At 35.0% G+C, this 27045-nt stretch overlaps 1 protein-coding gene across 1 annotated transcript in view; it reads right to left on the reverse strand.

Moving 5' to 3' along the window:
• The window catches only part of COL21A1 (collagen type XXI alpha 1 chain), a 181987-nt gene that overhangs the window by 95146 nt on the left and 59796 nt on the right, over positions 1 to 27045 (reverse strand). Inside the window, exons 3-8 of the mRNA XM_080805923.1 lie at positions 24795 to 25346; positions 7081 to 7249; positions 6769 to 6985; positions 4242 to 4415; positions 3104 to 3181; positions 1065 to 1148 (exon numbers count right to left, since the gene is read on the reverse strand). Of these exons, the coding sequence (XP_080662049.1) occupies positions 1065 to 1148; positions 3104 to 3181; positions 4242 to 4415; positions 6769 to 6985; positions 7081 to 7249; positions 24795 to 25346 (1274 nt within the window). The remainder of the gene's footprint in view (positions 1 to 1064; positions 1149 to 3103; positions 3182 to 4241; positions 4416 to 6768; positions 6986 to 7080; positions 7250 to 24794; positions 25347 to 27045) is intronic.

Consider the following 27045-nt stretch of genomic DNA (forward strand, 5'->3'; position numbering starts at 1 on the left):
TTAAGTGATATTTTAAGATAATATTAAATGAATAAGATTTAGTGGTGCCTGGGTGGCTCAGCTGGTTAACTGAACAATTCTTGATTCTGGCTCAGGTCATGATCTCAGGGTCATGAGATCAAGCCCTGTATTGAGCTAAGTACTTGGCACAGAGCCTGCTTAAGATTCTCACTCTCCCTCTGCCCCTCCCCCCCCCCACTCATTTGCAGGCTCTCTAAAATAAATAATTAAATAAATCCTAAAAAAAAGAGCAAGATTTATATATAGTAGACAAACCACTTAATATCTTGGTATCAAGCTAAGTCTATGTGATCCCACAGTAAGTATTAACTTAAAAACAGTCATTCATACTTAATAGCACAGAAGCATATTCAGACGTTTTAGTTATATAAAAAGTAGCTGGTTATAAAATGGTATGCACATCATGGTTTCAATCATATAAAGATGTATACACAAATAAATACGTGAATGTTTATATACACGTACACACAAACTCTATTCACACACAAATCAATGGATGGAAGCAGAACATAGGCGTATATGAACATGACTAACAGAACATACACCCCAAAAGCAATTACTACATGATTAAGTAAAATTAATAAATATTTATGCCTCAGTGTTTAGAATTAGACATCAAACATAACACTGAAATCAACTTTAACACTTCTACTCTTATTTTCTACCTGGAAATCATTTTGAGAAAATAAGGATTTAGAAACATAGCTCAACAAATGCCATTTCTTCATTTTTTATGAGGTTGTAAGGAGATACCATTCTGGGAATTTGGCAGCAGTGTTTGGGGAAAAAACAGACAGACCAGCAAATAAACTACTAATACTCCCTCACTGTACTGTGGTTAGGTGGTATCAGTTCTAGGTTCAAGGGCAGTACAGATTGGAATGCACTTTTTAAAAAAAAGTCACTAAAACGGGTTTTAAACTGTTCTAAAGCATTAAGTAGAAATTTCACAACAGCGTCAGTGGTGACTAGGGATTTTGTGCATTTGCTCACCTCTATAGTTTGTGTGTATTAACAAAAAAAGCAAGTTCAGTATTACTCACTTTGGGGCCTTGCGGTCCTGGTTTTCCCGGAGGACAAACACAAGGAGCTGGAGTTGAACCTACATCACTGGGACCATTGAGGCACTACAGAGACAAAAATGGAAATCAACAACAAACATGGAAAGACACATGTATATCTACTTTCCAATATTATTTAGCACAATCCATTAAGAAATTCTGAATCACAAAAAGCTATGAAAACTAAATGCACTCAAAATACATAAAAATAAGTTCTATTTGTCTAATATACTTACAGTTGATAGAAGGAAGCAAAACAGTCCCACAATACAAATATTACCTTAAGGAGAATAATAGCTTCCAGGCCTACCTCACCATTCTGAAAGAAAAACAACAATGAATGTGTTTTAAAGGACACTTTTAAATTTCTAAATTACCATCCTAATTTATAGTTATTTCATTGTCCAGGTTCTAGATACATGAATTATCAAAACCAGCAAAACCTAAAACATGTACGTGTAACTCCCCTAAAGAAAATGACATTAATATATGTTATGATGACATTTACAGTAGGAAAAAGTAAGGACATGAACAACAATGAAGAGAGGAAGAAGAAAATGGAAATGCCAAAGCTGCTTGGTATAATGGCCACACAGGAGCAAAAATACTCCAGGGTGAGATTTATATGTTCTCTTGAACTTTCTGGAAGTCATTTGAAAACCAAAGGAAAAAGTCAAAACACATCTAAGAAAGTCACAAATCTCATGCATTAAATTTTCTGCATTTTATTTTAGGAGACCTCCTCACCAAAAAATCTGCTTCTTACTGAATAATGCACAATTTTAAAAAGGTTAATAATCTTTCCAGACAATAATAAATTAGATCAAAAAAAGAGAAAATGGGAATAAAGATGCAAAAGTTAAGCTACATAAAGTCTCACCCGAGAGTAAGAAAGGAGACATAAAAACTCAGAAAAGTGAATGTGAGAACTCAAAATCTACCATCTATCCCTGTGCTTTTATGATGTGGGAGGGAAATGGTCATAACATCGATGCAGAAATACCAATAAATGGAGTATATAAAATGGACTCTCAGAATGTAAGCATGTATTAATACTTTTAGGAGAGACTAGAGGTCTGTATTTCAAGTTATAAGTATCTAATATAAAAGTTACAGCGTTTAAACAATTCCCTTTCTAAAAAACCAAGAATGAATCATTTCTAAAAGGTTCCATGGTTGATATTATTAGAGAACTTTTAAATGCACTACTCTATGTCCTCAAGTTTTCAAAACATGTGGATTTGTAGGTTATCCAGTTTTTTAGGAAAAAAAGATAATGGTAGCATGACTCTATAAAATAAAAGTACTACTATATGAGCTCAAATGTTACTGCGAATCCACACTGCAAAAAGTTTAAAACATTCTTATTTGCATTACAAAAATACGCCTTTTTATTTTTTTGCCCAAGGGAAAAAGGATTACACACACACAAACACCACAAGCACGCATATGTCGTCAGACTCTAACATTTTAGCTTATAATTTTTGCCTCCTAACACAGTAATGAAAATAGCCACATAAAGAAAAGTTACTTATATCCTCGAAATACAAGAAAATCTTCCTTAGGTAACAACAAAAAGAAACCTGTATATTCATTATGGTTTGAGAAAACGTGCTGGTGAACAAGAAAATTCATCACTTCCTATTCTTTAGAATTGTGCTGTGTAGGGTATTCTGTCCACACATTTAATTAAGTATAGAAATGTATTTTACGCTCTAGATATTCAAGGAACCCTAGATTTTCCTAGAGCAGGTCCAGCCCTGTTTTACTTGAGTGCCGGAAACATCACACTCCGAGGTGTGAAAAAAACATTTCCTTGTGCTCTTCCATTTACACTTGCACAGTGATACATTATCATTTTACTTCAATTATGAACCTCAAAATATGTTTTAATCAATGTGACTGTAACTGCACTGACAACAAATTAACTCTGTAATTAAATTAAGGCTCCCATGTTATCTTTTATTTACTGCTCTGAAAGTACTGAAGGGACACGGGAAAAAGGAATTCACCCTACTCACAAATCCAGGAATCTCACATGCTGTCTCCCGGTTGTTCTGTTCTGGGTCACAGTAGATTCGCAACTTCTGGACATCAAACTAGGAACACAAACCCCATCGTGTTAAAATTGAGACCCAAGTTAACTGCTTCATAAGCGTGACCCAACTACATGAGCAGTCATGAAAGGCTTACATCACGGCACTTAGCTAAAAAATAACAATACGGAATTTAAATACCTATCATACAGTTTAAAAATGTGATGCAACATAATTCATAAGGAAAACTCTAGCACCAAAAACAAATGTCTGATTTCCTTCAGGAACCCACTGGAGCTTTTTTAGTATCTCTATACTAAGAGCTAGCCTAGAGAGCATTTCCTGGGACACTTTAAAGCTTTCCCAGGCCTTCTGTGTTTATCCTAAATCTCTACAACATTTCTGATTACAAAAGGGTGGGCTTAAGAAGTCATCTGTAGTTACAGAGATTTAGTTGCTGGCATTGCAGGTTGTGTGATGAGTAGTCCAAGCACCTGTTGCTGTTAAAATATTTACTATACTCTGACAGGTAACATGAATGTATAGAGAGCATGGTGTAATTTGAATATGACAGTCTTCCCTTCATAGAAACAGCGGGAAAGTATAACTTTTCAAATAAGGATTGTCCAAGACATGGCTATCCTTTTATATACACATTTCTCAACCCACACAGATACTCCAGTTTTTAAAAAAATCAAAAAAATAACAGTTTTGTTTAAGAAGAAAGCGTCTTGAAACACATTAATCTGATTGTAACCTCACAGCTGCAGGGAAATTTTATAGTTCCCGACTCACAGCTCTAATCACAGTCTCTTTTCCAAGTTGTTATTTAATCTATGCTTCTCCTGGGAAATATGAAATTAATGTTTCATAAGAATGCAGAATTCTACCCTGAACCCAGGGGAACAGTTTTCTAAGAATTCTTATAAAATCTATTAAGCCTAATTTTGCATTTTCATCCATACACTCAAACACACAATTCCACTAATAAACTAACATTTTGTTTAAATGTCTTAAAGGAACTAATAATTAAGTCAAATACAGTTAAATGTGAGAAATACTACACAAAGGACTGCAAAAGCTCACTTTATACAATGCAAAAAGCAAATGATTTTTTATCTACCTGAACAGTTTCTTCTTTCCCAGAATACTTTCCAATTTGAGTTTGCCCGCTGATGAAGATCCCTAAAACTGGATGTAAGGGCTTGTTTTCAATTTGTTGATCATCGATATAGAGAGTTACATCTTGTTCTGTTACTAAGAGACGAATTTGATGCCAGCCTTCATCAAATAATGTCTACAGGAAGAAAGTATGAAAGATTTCATAAATAAAATTCCTAACAATCTTTCATTTTCTTTGTTCCCATTCCTTTGCCACCAGCCATAAATCCACACCACACAGACTGGATACATTATATACTAATTCACCCTGACCCAAGTTGGGTCTCAAATTCTACCTACCAATTAATTTATGAAGCCCTAAATTTTACCCACCAATGAATTTATCTACTTACACATTACAAGTAAGTAAATGTATCAAACAATTTACTGAAGCAACTCCCTCAAGGTCACAAACTCCTAATCTCTGAATCCTAATGGCTTCTCCCATTCCTCATCCTATTTACTTCATTGCAACTTTAGATCTTTACTAGTTCATCTTCCTTGATCTCCTCATTCAACTTCCATAACTCAAACCATCTTGATCATCTTCATTTCTTCTTCTCCAATTGCTCATTCCCTATTTCTTTGAGGGCTTCTCTTCCTTACCTGTCTTTTAATAAGTTCATTAACCCACATATCTGTCATTGACCCTTCTCATTCTCCCCTTTGATTATCTATTCCTACAGGTCAGTCATTACGTCTATGGAATAGCTCCCATATCTACAACAGCCTGGACCTCTTTCCTGTTCTATGGGATCTGTAATTCTAATATTGGCTAGAATCATTTTACCAGGATATTTCACAATCAGCCTGAAGGAGGGTATATCAAAATGAATTTGAACTATCCCCAAATCTTTCTTCCTTTCAGTTTCCCTTGGATAATAATATCCTTATTTTCTAAATTGCAACAAGTGTCTTTACCTCTTGCCCTTCCCTCAGTTGCAATAATCACCAGATGCAAAGCTCTACTAAATAGGTCTCTTAAATATGACTCAAATTCACTTCACCATTTCCACTTTCATTGCCATAGTTTATATGTTTATGCACAACTTGCTTTATCTGAATAATTTTCAAACATATCTCTAACTCATCCCTTTCTAAGCCATCCTTCATACTTCCACTATAATTCATTCCTCTCACTATAATGCTGTCAGAAAAGATGCCATATCTTATTAATTTCTGGATTCCCAGGACCTAGCCCAATTCCAGAACATGGAAGAAAAAAATTTTTTGAAAGAAGAAGACTGAGCTGCTTTGATCACGATACACCTATGACTCAAGACCTTTTGATGAAATCCTGTGACCCACTGGATAAAGCCCAAAACCCTTTGTGTGGTTTCCAGATCCCCACAAATTGAACTCACACCTTAATGTAATCTTTCATGTATCTTGTACTCCGAACATAGCGGATACCACTTTCTCTTCTTAAAATAAAAACCCTGCATTTTACTATACATGAGTACTCAACACTGAACCACTGACGCATATGTCCTTAGCTCTCTTCACCAAAATCCTGTATGTTCTTCAAGGTCCAGTCCAAAAAGTATCTCATTAATAAGACCTGCCCACATTTTGTGTTAGAATCTACTTTTCCCTCTACACTCCATTAATACCTTGTACTTCTATTAGATACCAGAGGCCTTTAACCTTCCATTATAAATAAGTTCCCTGAAAGTGTGAAACATGCCTTATTTGTGATTTCTTACAGAGCCCAGCACATTGACTTTAATAAAATGGCAGCTCAAATTTCAAGAAATTTAATCTGCTTACCAAATGAAGAAATTGTACAGTTAGCATAATTTTATATACAACCTTGTACATTTCCTAAAATTATACAATATACTTAGACTATCATAATTATAATAATGATCAAAACATAACTGTGTCTATCATTCCATCTGTATTCCGATCACATTTGACTTGGAAAACACACTTTTATTTTTAGTTTACCAATTTTATTAAATATAGGTTCCTTTGGGGAAAACAAAACCTTCTCCTAATAAATATGAACTCTGTTCCCATTATCTACCTGTATTTAAGGTTCTAACAAATGTCTTTTTCTCAGTATCTTGTTGGACATGGCAGTGTGAGATGAACCAACATGACTTTGAAACAGATGAGACTTAACTTCAATTCCTGATGTCACCATTTATTAGCTGTGTTAATCTGAGATGGAACCTAATATACTTGAAACTTTTTTTTTTTTTGTCTATATAGTGAGAGCAATAGCTTCTGCATTGGGTGATATAATTAAATGCTCCTGGCATCTAGGAGCATGCACTCAAAAAATGTGAGTTCCCTCCACTCCGTAATCCCATCTAAGAAACAATTTTCCTTCATTTGTTGCTTTTATTCAGTAAACCAACACTAAAACTAGGAAGTCAGTATCTTTTCCACCATGTTAAAATTACGACTCTCTTTCTCCAACACACACAAACCTGGTGGTGACTCCCATGAATACCATCATAATCATACCTAGGCATCTTTACCTTAACTTGAGAGTCAGCAAAAGTGACCACTTGTGAGCCATTAATTATGCTGGTTGTTGTAAATAGTAATGTTTTATCCACACCATTTAAGGTAACTGCTATTTGTGGCCTTCCGTCAATGGTTAAAATTCTCCATAGATCCCACATTTTCTTAACCTTAAATCTCTGAGTAGAGACAAATACATATGATGGAGGAAGACCTTCTGGGAAAACATTGCTAGAAAAAAGAAAATACACATAAGCTTAAAGAATTCTCAATACGTCTATAAACACATCAACAACAAAAAGGTTGTATCAACACATAACATATACCTTGTGAATTCTGATAAGTCAACTTTTGATGTTACTTCATATCCTTTTATTTTTGTTGGTGAAAGTGGGATTCTTTTCTTAACCTTTTTCTTTACACCCAAGCCTAAAAGAATATCAAACCCTTTCTCATCGCGAGCTGCCACTGGAATTCGTGTTGGACAGACAGATTCTATAAATCCAAACCAAAAGCAGTAAACATTGATTAATCATGGATTACTTCAACAAGAAAATGAGAAATATTAGAGAAAATAATTATAAAATCTATATAGGCACACAAACATACATAAATGGATATAAATGCATTTTCAGAGAAAACATGTACTCTTAAGAGTCTCAAATGTCATTTTTCCCCTAAAAGGGGAAAAAAGTAAAACAGAAATAGGAAAGAAACATTTGTTAATAGATTGCCTTAAGAACACTCTGCTGACATTTATAAATCACTATTCTGAATGCAGGGCAACTTAATACCTGGGGGGGTAGCATACTGGAATGGCATTGATGATTCTCATCCAGGATTTGCTATTAACTAGTCACATGACTTTTCATAACTCTTAAATTTCTTGGATCTGGGAGATGAACTCCAAAATTCCTTTCTTTCATTCCCAGCATTTGAGGAGTAAAAAAATAAAAGTGTTATTGTTGACATTCTTTCCAGTTTCAGCAATTGATAATTCTATAGTTCAAATATCATTGGTTCTATTACTCTGGAAAAAAATTGTAGGTCTTTTCTTTCATGAAAGTTCTTGAAATGGGCTGATTATCTCATCTATGATTAATAATACTACTATATTAATCATATTTATAAATAAAGACTATTTTCTTAAGAAGAATCATTAAAACTGCCTGAATGGCTCATATGGTTAAGTATTTGCCTTCAACTCAGGTCATAATCTCAGGGTCCTGAGATCAAGCCCCACATCAGCCTCTCTGCTCAGAGAGGAGTATGCTTCTCTCTCTCACTCTACCTCTGTGTTCTCTCTCTCTCTCACTACCTGTCTCTCAAATAAATAAGTAAAAGTCTTTTAAAAAGAATCATTAAGATTTGTATTATACAGTCATCTGTATAAATTATAAAAATATGGCATGCTTTTCACTTGCTGGGAAACTAGTATCTGAAATTTTGTGGAAAATTTTATATGGCTGAAATGCTATAAAGCTGTTATATTGTAGAAATGTTGCAATATTTTCAGATTCTTTCAAGGCCCTCATAATATATACATTGAGCATGACTGCTTATATTTTATAGAGCAGCTAAGAAAATAAAACAAGAACAAACTCCACTGAACTTCTTTAAGATAATCACTCTCTTACACAACATTAAGAAGACAGAAAAGTATCATATTTATGATACAATAAAAAGTAATGAGATGTATTTTATTAGCCCAACATGTACAGTCATAACTCACACTACAGAATATTGGAAATAAAATAAAGGTTTGATATAAATAAAATTACAAAAATTCCTGGAAAAGGAGGGGCATTTTTCTCTGCAGGTCTTAAATCTTAAGTTTTGAAGTAACCCAATGAATTACATCCTTCTCTGGTAAGTCTGGAACCAAGTAAGGAGGAGATATAGGAATGAGGCAAACAGATGTTGGTTAGACATATGATCTAGTGAATTTCGTGAGATGCACACCATAATGAAACCCCTCACACCATCCCAACAGCACAGGGCTGACTTATTCCCCTATCCCACCTTAGAAGCAGTGCCTGCCCCCTAAGCTCACACCTGGTCTACAGAGGAAACCAGAACACCCTAGCTCCGCAGACACACTGAGCCAAGGAGAAGAAACCCTTGCCAACCATGACCAGCTACTTTTATCAAACTCACTCAACTGAAAACTGATTTTCTCATTCAGTGGCAAGGAGCTAAAAAAAGGGTGGGAGAGAGATCAGAAGAGCTGGCCTAGCTGAAATCCCTCCACATGAAAACACGAGAAGCAGAATGTAAGAGTTTCTAATAACACTATGTTATACAGTTTAAATCACAAATCAATTAATAAAACTAAATATTTTCTGTCATGAAGCAGCGTTTCTTTTTTGGCAGGTGGGGAGGGGGGAAGTATGCAGAACAATACGTGAGGCCTCATGTTAGGTGCCTTTGATTTAAAACTGCAAAAGTTCAGCTGAAAGGAAAACATTACATCATAAAAATATTCAAATTTGAACTGCTCCTTTGATTTGATTTACAAATGAGAAATTATAAATGTTGGATTAAGATCTCAGACTTAAGAACATGAGGTTTAGACTTAAGCCTCTCTTTTAACCTCCCCTGAACCTCTGGATTCTCATCTGTGATGGGAAAATAATTATCTCCTTCACAGGGTTTGTCTGAGGATCAAATGTGATGATGTACGTGAAAGTGCTTTGTAACTCCAATATGGCATGGAAGCACAGGGGATAAAGCAAGTATTGTGTCCATCCTTTCGCTCTAACAAAGTCCTTTACACTGTCTTGTAATATCCCAGATTTTATGGGGAAACGGTGTGGCACAGCTTGTGAAATCAAGAATGAACAATATAGCCACGTTTTCTTTACTACCTAGTACATCTCATTAAGAAGTATGGATTTAAATAATTATGTTTTCTTGAAGGTCATTTTTCTTATATCCTATTACATGGGAAGTGAAAAAAATAGCCACGTTTTCTTTACTACCTAGTACATCTCATTAAGAAGTATGGATTTAAATAATTATGTTTTCTTAAAGGTCATTTTTCTTATATCCTATTACATGGGAAGTGAAAAAAAAATGTAGGGAAAATGCTCAAATACAGTTTTTATGTTTATATATATGTAGTTATAGGAAACAGGTAAAAGAAGTTTCCATATATAGAATGCTACTTTGATACCCAACCAACAATTTCTGCACAAGAGAGAGATAAATAATTAATTTCCCCATTGGGTAGAAAAAAGAAATGCATGTCTAAGTCTACAAAGCACATCCAGACCAAAGTATGGAAATTCAAAGTAAAAACGGAAATGTGGAAATGATAATTTTAAGTACCAGAAAAATCAAATGCTAAGAGAGACTCAGTTTGAAGCTTGTTACAATCCTTACAACAGGTAATTAGAACAATCTAGATAAATAATTTATTTTAAAGGAATGCATTCAGGAGGCAGGGTAAACAAAACAGAAGACCGAAGTTCACAAAGGTTTCTGTACCAACTACACAGTTCTAATTTCATTCTACTCCAATATGTTCAGAGTATTCAGGGTAGGAATGTTTTCTCAGATGAGCAAAGATAACTCTATTTTAAACCCCTGGGGCCAGTAATACCTGCCTTTCAGTTTGGATGATTTATTTTTGCTTTTGTTTCCCTTGCCTTTGGAGGTAAGTAATATCTAGAAAAATTCTGCCATGGCTAAAATCACTGCCTGTATTCTCTTCTAGGATGTTTATGGTTTCAAGTTCCACATTCAGTGTGGAAATCCACTTTCAGTTTAATTTGGAATGGGAGAAGATATTTACAAATGATATATACAATAAAAGGGTTTAATATCCAAAATATATAAAGAACTTAAAACTCAATACCAAAGAAACAAACAATCCAATTAAAAATTAGAGAATATGAATAGACATTTTCCAAAGAAGATACAGACATATGGAAGGATGCTCAATATCACTAGTCATCAGAGACAAAGCAAAACCATAATGAGAATGTAGTGATCTGAAGGGGCACATGCACCCGAATGTTTATAGCAGCAATGTCCACAATAGCCAAACTATGGATAGAACCTAGATGTCCACCAACAGAAGAAAGGATAAAGAAGATGCGGTACATATATGTAACGGAATACTATGCAGCCATCAAAAGAAATGAAATCTTGCCATTTGCAATGACATGGATGGAACGAGAGGTATTATGCTGAGCGAAATAAGTCAATCAGAGAAAGATAATTATCATACAATCTCTCTGACATGAGGATTTTCAGAGGCAGGACGGGGGGTTTAGGGAGTAGGGAAGGAAAAAATGAAACAAGATGGGATCGAGGGGGAGACAAACCGTAAGAGACTCTTAATCTCACAAACAAACTGAGGGTTGCTGGTGGGTGAGGGGTAGGGAGAGGACAGTTGGGTTATGGACATTGGGGAGGGTGTGTGCTATGGTGAGTGCTGTGAAATGTGTAAGCTTGATGATTCAGGGACCTGTACCCCTGGGGCAAATAATATATTATATGTTAATAAAAATAATTTTTAAGAAAACACAATGAGATATTATCACCTTACACCTGTCAGAAAGACTAAAACCAAAAAGACAAGAAAAAACAAGTGCTGGCAAGGATGTGGAGAAAAAGGAACCCTTATGCACTGCTGGTAGGAATGTAAATTGGTGTAGCCACAGTGGAAAACGGTATGGAGGATCCTTAAAAAATTAAAAATAAATATGCCATATGATCCAAAAGTTCCACTACTAGGTAGTTACCCAAAAAAACCGAAAGCACTAATTCAAAAAGATATATATACCCCTATGTTTGTTGCATCATTGTTTATAATAGCCAAGATACAAAAGCAACCTAAATGTCCACTGAAAGACAATGGATATACACATGCACAACAGAATCTTAAACTGCCATAAAAAAGGATGAGATTTAAAAAGAAAAAAAAAAAGATGCAATCATGCCATTTGCAACAACATAGATAGACCTAAAAGGTAGTATGCTAAGCAAAGACATAGAAAAACAAATACCAAATGATTTCACTCAAATGTGGAACAAAAAAAAAACAAAAACAAAACAAAAAACATAAAAAAAAACCAAAGGAATAAACAAACAAAAAGCAGAAACACACCCGTAAATACAGAGGACAAACTGATATTGCCAGAGAACAGGGAGATAGAGAGATGGGCAATATAGGTGAAGGAGAGTGGGAGATAAAGTTAATGAAACTTTAATAGTTTAGTATGATGGTAGATGATAGATACACTTGTGATGAGCATAGCATCATGTATAAACTTGTTCAGTCATTTGTTGTACACCTGAAATTAATGTAACATTGTATATTGGCTATATTCAAAATTTTCTGAAAGTTTTTAAGTGATCCATAGAACACACAAAAAATTTGCTTTTCTATTAATTCTCAGAGCTTAGCAATATATGTAATCCAGTATTACCAAGGTAATAAAAACATGTTTTATTTAAAATTCTGTCATGGAGGGGCGCCTGGGTGGCTCAGTGGGTTAAAGCCTCTGCCTTCGGCTCAGGTCATGATCCCAGGGTCCTGGGATCGAGCCCCGCATCGGGCTCTCTGCTCATCGGGGAGCCTGCTTCCTCCTCTCTCTCTCTGCCTGCCTCTCTGCCTAGTTGTGATTTCTCTCTGTCAAATAAATAAAATATTTTAAAAAAAAAATTCTGTCATGGACATGGACACAAAATCTCTAGCCTAATTAGAGCAACCAAATTCCAACTACACCATTCCAGCTCTAAGTTAACATCACAGGAAAACTGATGAACACATTATTCCAGAACATATCTAGCCTACTTTATAAGTGCCTATTTAATTCAATTCCACATGCCATGTGGTTCAAATGTCACCCCTCTCCAGATGTCACTTTTTTTTTTTTCAGATCAAGGGAATTCTATCAAGGAGATCTGTGGTCAGAAACCAAAAGTAATTTTACTGATCCAGACCTGATAGTCCAATAAAACAGAGTTGTCTGGTGCCAATCTGTGCAAGCCAGCTTCTTCAAACTTTCCTGGATTGAACTTGGTTTTGATGGTAAGGCAAACATGAGTGTATGTCCAAATGATACATACTTCTCAATGGTATTCAGTGGAAATTTAATACATCTGCCTTTCTGAAGGTCTATTATATCATCATGTACTTTAATGTCATGTACAAGTTCATCAAAGGAAGGAACAGTCACCATTGTTTCAATTTAGTACCAAGGTTGTGATAACTTGGACTTCATCATAACATACTGAAAATACAATAAAATAACAAAACCAAAATAAATTATGGGAAAGCAATCCTCTTACCAAAGATTAGTTAAGTAACAAAGAAGGTAGCCCCAACTTCATACAATTTCTTCTCTCGTTACAGACTGAATGACCTCATCCTCCTTTACCCCAAGGAATCCTACTGTCTTGAAATCTAGGTTGATTTAGAGTTAACAGTCCTTCATCTGAGGAAGATGTCTGCCAGATGCATGGCTGACAGACAATGGGACACAGTAAGCATAGATTTCAATGGTAAGTCAAAGGGAAAAAGAGACTCCTATTACTCTTTAGTACAACTTGTGCACAATACAGAAAAGTCAAAATCTCTTGCACCATTAAGCAGCCTCACTGATCATAGAATATCTTCTTTTTAAAGATAAGAAAAAAATGTAAGAAATAACTATCATCTTTGGCCTAAGGAATAGTTAAGGAAAATACAATTCTAAAGGCTTACAAAATTACAAAAATAATTCATCTGGTTTTGCCATTTTTCATTTTAATAAAATATTCTAATGAATTTTTGTTATTCCTGCTTGAATGGAGATGCAGAAAAGGTAATGTGTTTTGCCTTTACACATACCCAGACAATAGTATATGTACAGTTCCTTTACTTCATTCTTCACTCCTTTTCATTTTCATTTTTAATTTCACAGAGCTTTTGTCAGATACTACAGTTACATGTCATTTTAACATAAAAACTATTTTTTATTTTTTTAATTTTTTTTTAAATTTATTTGACAGAGAGAGATCACAAGTAGGCAGAGAGGCAGGCAGAGAGGGGAGGAAGCAGGCTCCCCGCTGAGCAGAGAGCCCCCATGTGGGGCTCGATCCCAGGACCCTGGGATCACGACCCGAGCCGAAGGCAGAGGCCTTAACCCACTGAGCTACCCAGGCACCCCCTATTTCTTTTATTTTTAACTAAATTGTCCAGGCATCTTCACATGTCCCTAGCTTTCTCCAGCACATTGATATTAATGTTCATAAAATGTGGCTCGATCACCAAAGTTGGAGTCAGTCACTTAGACCAAGATCACACTTCAAGAAAATGATGTTGACAAAGATAAGAATCAAACTGGATCTTGATCTGTTTCCAGAGACAGGGCTGGACCACCTTGTAATGATGTAGCCTTAGGTTTATAGAAAAAAAAAAAAAAAATCAGGAGATAGTGCTTTACTTTAACAGATGTTGTGCTGAGTTTTTAAAAACATTTTTTTTTATTTATTTGACAGAGAGAGATCATAAGTAGACAGAGAGGCAGGCAGAGAGAGAGAGGGAAGCAGGCTCCCTGCTGAGCAGAGAGCCCGATGCGGGACTCGATCCCAGGACCCTGAGATCATGACCTGAGCCGAAGGCAGTGGCTTTAACCCACTGAGCCACCCAGGCGCCCCTAAAAACATTTTTATTAAGGTACAACCTACATTCAATAAAATGCCCTATTTTCACATCACCTGGCACACACTCATATGTTTATAAACACTCAGACAAGACAAAGAACACATCTAACACCTTAGAAAGTTACTTCATAATCTTTCACAGATAATAACCACCACTACCAGAGGTCACCACTATAATGATTTCTATCACCACCGATTAGTTTTGTCTATTCCTGAACTTAATACAAATGAAACATACAGTATACTCTCTTACTTGAATTTTCTTGCTCAACATAGTATCTGTGGGATTATCTGTGTTGTTGCACGTAACCGTGACTTGTTCTTGCTTATTGCTGTGTAGTATTCCACTCTATGAATTAGATTATGAAATATTTGTCCATTTTATGTGGGAAATCATTTGAGTTGTCTGCAGTTTTTGACTATTTTTAATAAAGTTGCTATGACATTCTTGCATATGTCTTTTGGTAAACATATGAACTTATTTCTCATAATCAAGTATCCGGGAGTAGATCTGCTGTTTCATAGGGTATCTATATATTTTGCCTTAGTAGATAGTGCCAAAAACTTTTCCCAAGTGGCTGTGCCAATTTTCATCTCTACAAGCATGTCTATTGCCACTTGAAAAGGACAGAGGTGTTATGAAAATAAAATATGAAACTGGGTGATGGACATTATACATAATATTTCAGAGAAAGAGAAAAGAGGGGAGAATGGGCTATCCATACAAGCTTTAAACATTCCTAATGAAAATTATTCTCAATATTTTCTTGTTCATTTCTTTCTTAGGCATAATTAATTATAACAACTGCACCTACGGCCAATCATAAACACTGACAGCAAGGTCTATATTTCTATATTTTCTAAATCATGCCATAATCATTCTACTTTTCCAGTGAATACTCACACATCACTTTTCACATAAAATACAAGCGTATTGTGTGTATTTGGCAGAAACATAGCTCTAGCCTCTCTAATTAAATGGAAAGTTCTTATTCTTAGATATACATTGTCCCTCATAATGTAAATTGCCTTCAATTCATATTAGATTCAAAACCTTCTACATAGATTATAAAGTGATTCTCCTGAATCTTTGATGATCCTATCCTATCCACCAAACTTTACCCTACCTCCTACCTCTCATTTCCCTCTGCCCTATCCTGATGGTTGGAGATTCACGTGTGTGTGTGTGTATATATATATATATATACACATATATATATATATGTGTGTGTGTGTGTGTGTGTGTGTGTGTGTGTGTGTGTGTATCAACAGTAAAGAGGAAGAATGGGAGGGAATCAGTTTTATATGAGGACAGAAAAGTTAATCACATGTATGTTATGAAATCATGGAAACTAAAATACTGGTCATCTCCAAAAATACCTCAGTTGTCCTGGCCATGATTGCTCATACGTGTACCCTTACCCTCTGTGACTCCTAATGAAATACAGATGGTATTATATGAGTAGGGTAGGGTAAGGTACTAAGTCATTATTACAAAACATTGTAAAGCTTGAATTAGATAATAATCCAGCAATCTCTAAGCAAAGAATAGTATACAAAGTATGAGTGACTTTTTTTTAAGATTTTTATTTATTTTTGAGAGAGAAACAGAGAGAGAGAATGAGCATGAGCAGGAGAGGGACAGAAAAAGAAGCAGACTCCTTGATGAGCAGGAGCCCAATGCGGGACTGGATCCCAGGACCCTGGGATCATGACCTTAGCAGAAGGCAGATGCTTAGCTGACTGAGCTACCCAAGTGCCCAAAGTACGAGTCGTTTTTGATGGGAGGAAAAGAAACTCAGGAGAAGTCCCAAATATCATTCCAAGTTAAAGTGCATCATTGTAGAAAGCACTAGAAGGAAAAAGGTCTCAAAGTTTTACAGGATGAAATATACCAAAGTTACACTCAAGCATCAATCTCTCTCTTTCTCTAAGAAGATAAGGCTGAGGACAAACAGCTAACTGCCTTCTAACCTCTAGCCTTTGGCCCCATTTGAGCAAGTCAACATCATATACTTCTTTTAAAAAAAAAAAAAAAAAAAAAAAACAGATAAATTTCCTGCCTCATCTAAAAATCAAGATGGTGGAAATTAAACAGTAAGAATACACAGGCAGTTTTCTAGATCCTGCTCTTTACCCACACCTGTGCATAGCAAGCTCAACATATCTGAATTAAACTATGGGTCCTAAAGCCCAGTAATTCAAGCCACTGGCTGCTGCAAGCCCTTAAAGACACCTAAGGATGGTATCTTCCAGGGCACAGGGGGAGATTTCTTTCTCCCTCCTTTCTCTCCTCTTTGTTGTGTTAATCCCATTCCGATTTACTCAAAAAAGAAACATAAGAATGACGTAAGCAAGATAGTGGAATAGAAAGTCACAGGCCACATTCTCTCACTGAAACACTGATTTAACAATAATAAATGGACCAAAATACCTTTATGAAAATTCCAGATTTGGATTAGGAAGCTGAAGTACCCCAGGTGAGCACAAAGCCAAGAAGAGCCTCACTAAAACAAGTAATAAGAGTAATTTCATTTTATCCACATCATTCCCTCCCCCAAGCCTGTACAAGTAAGTGCCAGGAGAGGACACCCTCGCTTGTGATACTGCCTTTGAGTGGAAAAAAGAAGAGTGGAGCACGTATCCACAGGACTGCCCAAGAGACTGGTTTCAGTCTCACCTCATTTGGAGCACTGAAGGAACTGGAATCATTTGGACTCCTGGGAACTGCTGAAAACAAAGAGTCTTGGAGCTGGGGGAAGGAGCTTGTTGTGGCTGGCAACATGTGGCTCAGCATGATCAAGAGAAGACACATAACTTGAGCCTTCTCCCTCTGGAGGAAGAGAAAAGAATGGAATATGTCCAGCATTATAGCTTTCCCAAGGGCTACCTGAGGAAATAATATTGGTCCCACCTGACTAAGGATCCTGACAGGGAACCAGAATACTTTTGATGCCTAATGCCCATGAAGAACAAGGTGGGGAAGCTTACAGCTAAGACTTTGGCTAGACAAAACTAGAGAACTTAAAAAGCTACTGACAGATATCAAAGGGAGTGAGAGATTATGAGTTCCAGCGGGGGTGGGGGCGGTGGTATGAGTTCCAGCGGGGGTGGGGGCGGTGGTATGAGTTCCTGGGGTGGGGGGGGACCCAGCAAACCTCTCTAATTAAGAAATTGTGCACTCGGGCCCACAGAAATTTCATCCTTCCATAAAAAGGCTTCAAAGGCCCCCAGAATATTTAGACAGACTAAGAGATGTGACTGTTTTTTCAAATGTGTGGATCCCAAAAAAAGCTATAGGATACACAAAGAAACAAGGAAACATGACCCAATCAAAGGAATAGAATAACTCTCCAGACACCAACCCTAAAGAAAGGTAGGTATATTACCTGAAAAAGAATTTAAAACAGCCATAACAATGATGCCTGTGAGCTTAAGAAAACGATGGTATAAACAAAATGAGAGTATCATAGGGATATAAAATATGAAAGAGAACCAAAAAGAAATTTTGTACCTGAAGAACATAATAACTCAAATGGGGCGGGGGGGAAGACTGGAGGGGCTCCAAATCATACTTGATCAGTTAGAAGAAAAAATCAACAAACTTAAAGAGGGTGATTTGAAATATCTGGGCAGAAGAACAAAAATTTAAAAGAATGAGAAAGACTGAAGAAAGCCTAAATGACTTATGAGACACCATGATGTACACCAATATACATATTATAGGCATTTCAGGAGAGAAAGAGACAGAGTTTAGTTAAAGAAGTAATAGCCCAAAACTTCTCAAATCTAGGAAAGGAAATGTACATCCAAATTAAAGAACCCAAAGAAATCCACATCAAGACATATTATAATCAAATTATGGAAAAAAAAAAGAGAGAGAGAGAGAGAGTTTTGAAACCAGCAAAAGAAAAACCACTCATGCACAAAAGAATTCCCCCATCCCCACCATATGACTATTGGCAGATATCTCAATAGAAACCTTGCAGGCCACAAGGGAATGGGATGATATACTCAAAGCACTTGCTGAAAGAAATAGATTGTCAACTGAAAAAAATAACTGGTAAAAATATTCTTCAGAAATGGAAGAGAAATAAACACTTTCCCAGATTAGAAAATGCTGAGGGCGTCCATCACCGTGCCTTATAAGAAATACTAAGAAGTTTAGGTTGAAATTAAAGGACACTAAACAACAACACAAAAGTATAAAACTCTATGGTTAGGGACACCTGGGTGGTGCAGTTAGTTAGGCATCCAATTCCTGGTTTCAGCTCAGATCATGATCTCAGGGTTGTGAGACCAAGCCCCATGTCAGGCTCTGTGCTCAGCTCACTCTGCTAAAGACTCTCCTCCTCTCCTTCTACCCCTCCCCATCATGTATGCACAAACTCTCTCACTGTCTCACTCTAAAATAAAAATAAATAAACCTTTAAAAAAAAATCACTGGTTAGATATATAGACAAGTTCAGAATACTGTAATACTTTAACAATGGTGTGTAAATCACTTTTAATTCTTATAGAGAAGTTAAAAGAAGAAATTATAAACAATAACTATAACTGTAAAAATATGGTAATGAATACCCAATGTAAGACGATGTAATTTGTAACATTAATAACAAAGTGTGAGGGGACAGGGAGAAGCAAAACTGTAGAGTATTTGTATGTGATTGAAATTAACTTTTCAGCTTAAAATAGGCTGCTATAACTATATGATATTTTATGCAACCCTCATAGTAACCACAAAGGAAATACCTATAAAAGATATACAAAAGCAAATGAGAAAAAAATCAAAATATGTCCAAAAAATGTTAATGAAACACAAAGGAAAAAAACACAAAGAGGGACCAAAAAAGGCATAAGACAGACAGAAAACAATTAACAAAATGTTGATATTAAATCCTTCCCTATTGTTATTTCAGATATAAATGGATTAACCTCCCAAATAAATAGACACAGAGTGACTAAATGGACAAAAAACAAAAAGAAAGAAAGAAAGAAAGAGAAAAAAGAAAAGAAAACAAGATCCAACTACATATTGTCTACAAGATATATACTCTAGGATTACAGACACACACAGGCTAAAAGTAAGGGGACAGAAAAAGACACTTCATGCAGATGGTAACCAAAATAGAGCAAAGGTGGTAATGCTTAGACAAAATAGACAAGTCAAAAACTCAATGGAGACAAAGAAGGAAATGATATGATGATAAAAGGGTCAATTCACCAGCAAGACATAACAATTATAAATATATATGCACCCAACATCATAGCACCCAATTATATGAAGCAAATGCTGACAGAATTGAGGGGAGAAATAGTAAACATAGAAACAGAATACACAATTACAGTAAGGGATTTCAATATTCTACTTCCAATAATGAATAGAATATTCAGACAAAAGATGAAAAAGGGAACACAGAACTTGAACAATACTGTAGACCAAACAGAGCTAACAGAGATATACAGAACATTCTACCACACAGCAGCAGAATACACATTCTTTTAAGTATAAATGAAACAGTCTCCAGGATAGGTCACATGTTAGGTCTAAAAACAAGTCCTAATAAATTTAAGAAGACTGAAATCATACCAAATACATCTCCCAACCACAACATAATGAAACTAGAAATTAATGGTAGTAGGAAAAGTGGAAAATTCACAAATATGTGGAAATTGAACAACATGCTCTTGAACAACCATTTGTTCAACAATTGAATCAAAAAAAAATTAAATGAGAAATTAGAAAATATCTTGAGGTAAACAAAAACTAAAATACAACATACCAAAATTTATGAGATGTGGCAAAATACTAAGTTAAAGGATCTCAAATAAACAACCTAACTTTATTCATTAAAAAACTAGAAAAAGAACAAATTGAGCCCAAAACTAATAGGAACAAGAGAATAATTTTAATTTCAATAATCTTTAAGATAATTAAGATTATCTTTCTTATATCTTAATCTAATTCATAAATAAATGAAATAAAGAATAAAACAAAAACAATCAAGAAATTAAGAGCTGATTTTTTTAAAAAATCAACAAAACTGAAATAACTTCAGCTAGATTAACTAAGAAAAAAAAGAAGATTCAAATAAGTAAAACTAGGAATAAAAGAGGAGACATTACAACTAATATCACAAAAATACAAACAATCATAAGAGACTGTAATAATTATACATCAATAATTTTGATAACCTAGAAGAAATGGATAAATTTCTACACTATAAAACCTACCAAGACTGAATCATGAAGAAATAGAAAATGTAAACAGACTCAAGGATATTGAATCAGGAATCAAAAACATCCCAACAAGGAAAAGTCCAGGACCAGGTATCCTCACCAGTGAATTTTACAAAACACTTAAATTAATGTCAATCCTTCTCAAACTCCTACAAAAATCTGAAGAGTAGGGAATACTTCCAAACTCTTTTTATAAAAGGTCAGCATTGCCCTGATACAGAGGCCAGAAAAAGACACTACAGGAAAAGAAAACCGATGCATAATCCTCCACAAATTACTAACAAATTGAATTCAACAGCATTATAAAAAGGACCCCAAAAAATCAAACATCACGATCCAGTGGAATTTATCCTTGAGATGCAAAGATGGTTAAACCTATGAGATTAATCAATGCAATACACCACTTTAAGAGAATAAAGAATAAAAGTCATGTGATCATCTCAATATTTGCAGAAAAAATTTTGACACAATTTAATAGTATTTCATAATAAAAACACTCACCAAATTAAAGAAGGAATTTACCTAAACATAATCAAGGTCATATACGAAAAGCCCACAGTTAACATCTTAATCAATGGTGAAAAACAAAAAGCTCTTCCTTTAAGATCAGGAACAAGACAAGGATGCCCACTCTTGCCACTTCTATTCAACATAATATTGGAAGTACTAGCCAGAGCGCATCAAAAGTAATAAAATACTAAGGAATAAACTTAACCAAGAAGGTGAAACACTGAAATGCTGAAAACTACAAAACACCGCTAAAAAAAAAAAAGCCTAAAGAAATCACCAACAAGTAGATACATCTCATATTCATAGACTGGAAAATTCAATAATGCAAAAATTTCTCTATCACCCAAAGTGACCTATAGTTTCAATGCAATCCCTATCAAAATCCCAACAGCCAGTCACAGGACAAATACTGCATGATTCCACCTTTAAGAAATATGTAAAGTAGTCAAACTCATAACAGAAAGCAGAATGATGGCTACCAGAGTGGGAGGGAGAGGGAAATAGGGAGTAGCTGTTCAATGGGCACAAAGTTTCTGTCAGGCAACTTGAGGAAGTTCTAGGTATCTACAGTACAACACTGTGCTTGTAGTTAACTATACTGTACTGTACACTTAAAATATTTAAGAGGTTAGCTCTCATGTGTTTTTTTCAATAAAAAAAAGAATAGAAAGAAAAAGAAAAAAACTAAACTCTCAGACAGATAAATAAAGAAACCATTGTCCATTACAAAAAATCATCCTGAAATAAGAAATGTACTGCAGAATATTCCTTTAAGCAAATGGTAGGTCTATGAAATTGAAATAATCCATGTGGGACCAAAGAAGTAAATAATATTTTGTTCATTGTGCATCAATCACAACAAGAGTATAAAAGTGAACAACATGATAAGCAATTCAAGGTAGAATTTAACCATTTGTCAAAACAATTAAAAAATAGGAACTTTGTAAAACAATGCAAATATAAATTGCATGATTTGGGGTTTCTGCAATACAACAATGCACTAATCATAATCTAAAAGTTATTAAAAAGTCAAGTGCAAAAAAGACCTTATATTCCCCTAAGTACAATTTCAAAAACTACATTTTAAAAGATGGTTATTGTACCGCATATTTGTGAACTGAATAGACACAGACATTACTTACATTCTTTCTTTGAGTGTGCATGAAGAAATATTTGGCAAGCTTTCAAATTTAATTTTTTTTACAGACTGGACATTTTTGCTAAAAGAATTTTTACCCTTTTAAACAAATCTTTCATGTGTAATTAGAATTTTTTAAATTGAATGCATTTACCAAAATACTTATCTACAGAAAATCTCTGAAACAAGTACTGCCCAGACATACTTTATCAAATTTATATTTTAGGATATAAAAGAATGGTAGGTAAAACATCACCATGAAAAGTCTGTTTTAATAATGAAATATATCTAGCTACAAAACCAAAGAATTCTAATTCTAATCTTATATTTAAAAATCTATGTATGTCAATTATTTTTCAATAAAATTGGAAAACAAATATAAATTCTCTAATCAAGATGAGAAAAGTCAACACAGTCTTACTGTTAGGAACATGAAAAGAATAATTGTGATAATCATTTGTACTTGCTATAGTGCCATTTTAAAAGTTTGATTAAAGAAAATGCTTAATATTTTAAAGATTTTATTTATTTATTTGACAGAGAGAGAGAGATCACAAGTAGGCAGAGAGGCAGGCAGAGACAGAGAAGGGGAAGCAGGCTCCCTGCTGAGCAGAGAGCCCGATGCGGGGCTCAATCCCAGGACCCCTAGATCATGACCTGAGCTGAAGGCAGAGGCGTAACCCACTGAGCCACCCAAGTGCCCCAGAAAATGCTTAATTTCCATCCCTTCTTAAATAATCTAAAAATAAATTTAAATGTTTTTCTGTACTATAGCTCCCAAACAAATATGAAGAAAATAGAGAAATCTTTTTTCTAGGCCACACTTAGAAAAGTTTCTTTTTTTTTTTTTTTTAAGATTTATTTGAGACAGACAGAGAGAGAGAGAGCACAAAGAGTAAGAGGAGAAGCAGACTTCCCACTGAGCAGGAAGCCTGATGCAGGGCTTGATCCCAGGACCCTGAGATCGTGACCTCAGATGTTTAATCAACTGAGCCACCCAGGCACCCCAGAAATGTTTCTATCAAATATGAACCAACATATTTTTGGAGCTTTTTTAGGCAAACTAGAAAAAAAGAGTCTTTTGATTTTACATAAATATTATTTTTTAGATATATTATAGTATTAAATGCTTGTAGTATTACAAACAAATTACTCTTTCCAAAATAATATGAACATAAGCATGTCTATACCCTAATACAATTAATATTTGCCAAAAAATGGAGATTTTCCATACCATATCATAAACACAGAGTTAGATTTCATGGAATGATATAAAAATAATTGACTAATAAGTACTATATTTTCAAATATTCTCTCACTGATGGTAGAAATTTAAGTCTCTCAAGTGCAATTTTAACATTTTTCCAGAGCTCTAACAATGTTAGTAATTTGACCTTTGTTTTTGAAAAAAATCAGACATTCCCATTCAGAATTCTGTATAAGAATATTTTATAGCAGAAAAACTTAGAAATGAACAAAAAACATCAACTGATGAATGGATAAAAAAGATACACACACATGAACACAATGGAATATTAGTCATCAAAAAGAATGAAATCTTCCATTTCCAATGACATGGATGGAACTAGAGTGTATTATGCTAGGCAAAATAAGTCAGAAAAGAAAAAATACTATATGATTTCACTCATACATGGAATTTAAAAAACAGATGAACAGAAGGGGAGAAAAAGAGAGAGGCAAACCATAAAACAGACTCTTTACTATAGAGATCAAATTGAGGGTTGATGGAGGGAAGATGGGTGGGGGGGATGGACTAAGTGGGTGATGGGTATTAAGGAGGGCACTTGTGATAAGCACTAGGTATTATGCGTAAGTGAAGAATCATTAAATTCTACCAGTGAAACCAATACTATACTATATGTAAACTAACTAGAATTTAGATAAAAATTTAAAAAAAGAGAAATAAACTAAACACGAAAAAAGGGGAATTATTAAATGAATTATCTTAGGAGACTGAGACTGTCTGCTATTATGTTAATAGAGGATGGAAATTATACATAAAAATAGTAGAATATACAATAGTATGAAAATAGAGGATGAAATTATATATACAATGTTTTCCTTATTTAGGCACATGAATAAGTTCTCAGACACACTGAAATAAAAAAAGAAAGACTGGAATGAAAAACACAAAAAAATCACTAACAAGAGTAATAGTGATCATGTGTAGTTTATATATTCTTATGTTTTATGTGTTTTTATTTTCTTCCATCTCCACAATGGACATGCTGCAATTGAAAAGAAAAAGCAACAAAATAAGGACATTTTCTAACTATAGATTTTCTTAAGTGATTGTTTCTAAAAACAAAATTTATCCAGAATAAATGAAACACAAAAATACATGTACACCTCAATTCTAACATAACAGATAACTTGACACTAAATATAACTACAGTGGTATAGATAAGCAGGTTATACCAAAGTGTGAGAAAATGCAGTTATTAACTGTTTCCAAACTCCATTAAGGCTTACCTTCACAAAGTTTCTGCTTCATCACCTCCCTTATTTTGGATATCGCAATATAGTCTTCCACATAAAACACATAAGTAGATGAAGGCTTATTGGCAATTGCTCTAAGTTCTGCATCTTCTGTTTCTGAACCAACGCCAATAGCAAATAATGTTATTTTACTGTCTCTTGCTGCTTCTGCTGCATCTTTAACTTCATCTTGGGATTTACCATCTGTAAGTACTACTGCTATCTTTGTCAGAAACCGTGAGGACTTGGCAAAAAGGTAATCAAGTGCAAACTGGATGGCCTTTCCAGTCCTTGTGTTTCCACCCAGGTAATGTATGGATTCCATTGCTGCAATCAAATTCTCTCCAGAATCATGACTTCCAAGAGGAATCTCCAATACAGGGTAGTCACTATACTGGACCACTCCAACCTGAATAAACTTCGGTCCTATGTCAAAGTTTTTTGTGATATTGACAAGCCACTTTTTCACTATTTCAAAGTTTTCTGGGCCAACACTGTAAGAGCCATCTAAGATGAAAACTAAATCTGTTGGAGCAGTACGACAACCTAAGTGAAGAAGAAAACCATCAGAACACATTTGTAGTATAAAAAGCAAATATGGGAGGTGTTTACTGCACAATCTTAAAGTAAGCAGATGCAGGGGATGCTTTCACAACATACATGGGTATCAAATCACCATGAGGCACACATTAAATATAATACAATTTATATGTCCATTGTATCTCAATAAAGCTAAAATTTTAAAATGTAACCAGTTCATAGGACCTTTGTGAAGGTTAAATAAGATAAATTGCCTAACTCATGAAAATTCTTTCTAAATGAGAGCTATTATTTTTGTTGACATTTTTAAATTCTGTTGTCTTAATTTAAGGATTAATGATTCAGCTTTAAAAGTAGGGAATAGAAAAAAGGATACTGTATTTGACATGATATCTAGATAGCTCTGTGTAGGGGCAGGTATTGCCATAAAGCAACATTTAATTCCTTTCCCCACTGACTAAATGAAAACACAAAAATAAATAAATGATTTTCAGATATATGCTAAAAGCATTCTTTTAAGTTATCCCTGAAATATGTTTAGTTTAATGTTAATCTGAAGTATTTACAAAAATATACATAAGTCAATGAATGGGAGAAAGAAATTTAAAAAGAAAAAGCTTTCTGCCAACTTCAGGTTTCAACTAGCATATTCTTTGATAGAGTTGATAAAAGTTTAATGAACCAAGATCACCAACGTAATATCTACTCTTGCACTACACACAAGATCAGTGTTTAAAGATCTGATTTCTCATTTTCAGCTAGCAAGAGACTTATGCTAAGTGAATCTTTGTTAACGAGTATAAAGCTATTCTTTCTCCACAGAGGTAAAGATTCTTGTTTCAACATACCAGGAAACACGTGATCAGCACACCTGAGAGTTCTATTGGAGAACAAAAACCATCTTTGGTGCAAGTTACACCTAGACAAGTTCTAAGCACTTGTGCAAAGAAAAAAGTCTTAACTCTTTTCCACAGTACCCAGCATGCCTCCAACCCTATTTTACCCTTTCAGTATATGTATATTGAATACCTACTCTGTGCTTGACTATCATGCTAGGTACCAGCTTCAAAGATACATAAGATATCTCAAACAGGGGCACCTGGGTGACTCAGTGGGTTAAGCCTCTGCCTTCTGTCCAGGTCATGGTCTCAGGGTCCTGGGATCGAGCCCCGCATCGGGCTCTCTGCTCAGTGGGGAGCCTGCTTCCTTCTCTCTCTCTGCCTACTTGTGACCTCACTCTGTCAAATAAATAAATAAACTCTTAAAAAAAAATATCTCAAACAGATATCACAGTCTATTAAGACAGACGACTGGCTGGTTAGGCAAAGTACAAAATATTATGAGAACATTTAGGAGTGGGTAAAAACTAATTGTGCAAAGTCAGAATAGATTCTATGGGAAAGCTGACAGGGAACCTGAGATCTAAAAGGAGAGCTTTAGCCAGGTGAAAAGGAGGACCTTTTTTTTTTTTTTTTTAATTTCTTTTCAGCGTAACAGTATTCATTGTTTTTGCACCACACCCAGTGCTCCATGCAATACGTGCCCTCCTTAATACCCACTACCTGGCTCCCCCAACCTCCCACCCGCCCCCCCCCCCCGCCCCTTCAAAACCTCAGGTTGTTTTTCAGAGTCCATAGTCTCTCATGGTTCCCCTCCCCTTCCAATTTCCCTCAACTCCCTTCTCCTCTCCAAAAGGAGGACCTTC

Source organism: Martes martes (assembly GCF_963455335.1).
Source record: "Martes martes genome assembly, chromosome: 6".
NCBI lineage: Eukaryota > Metazoa > Chordata > Mammalia > Carnivora > Mustelidae > Martes > Martes martes.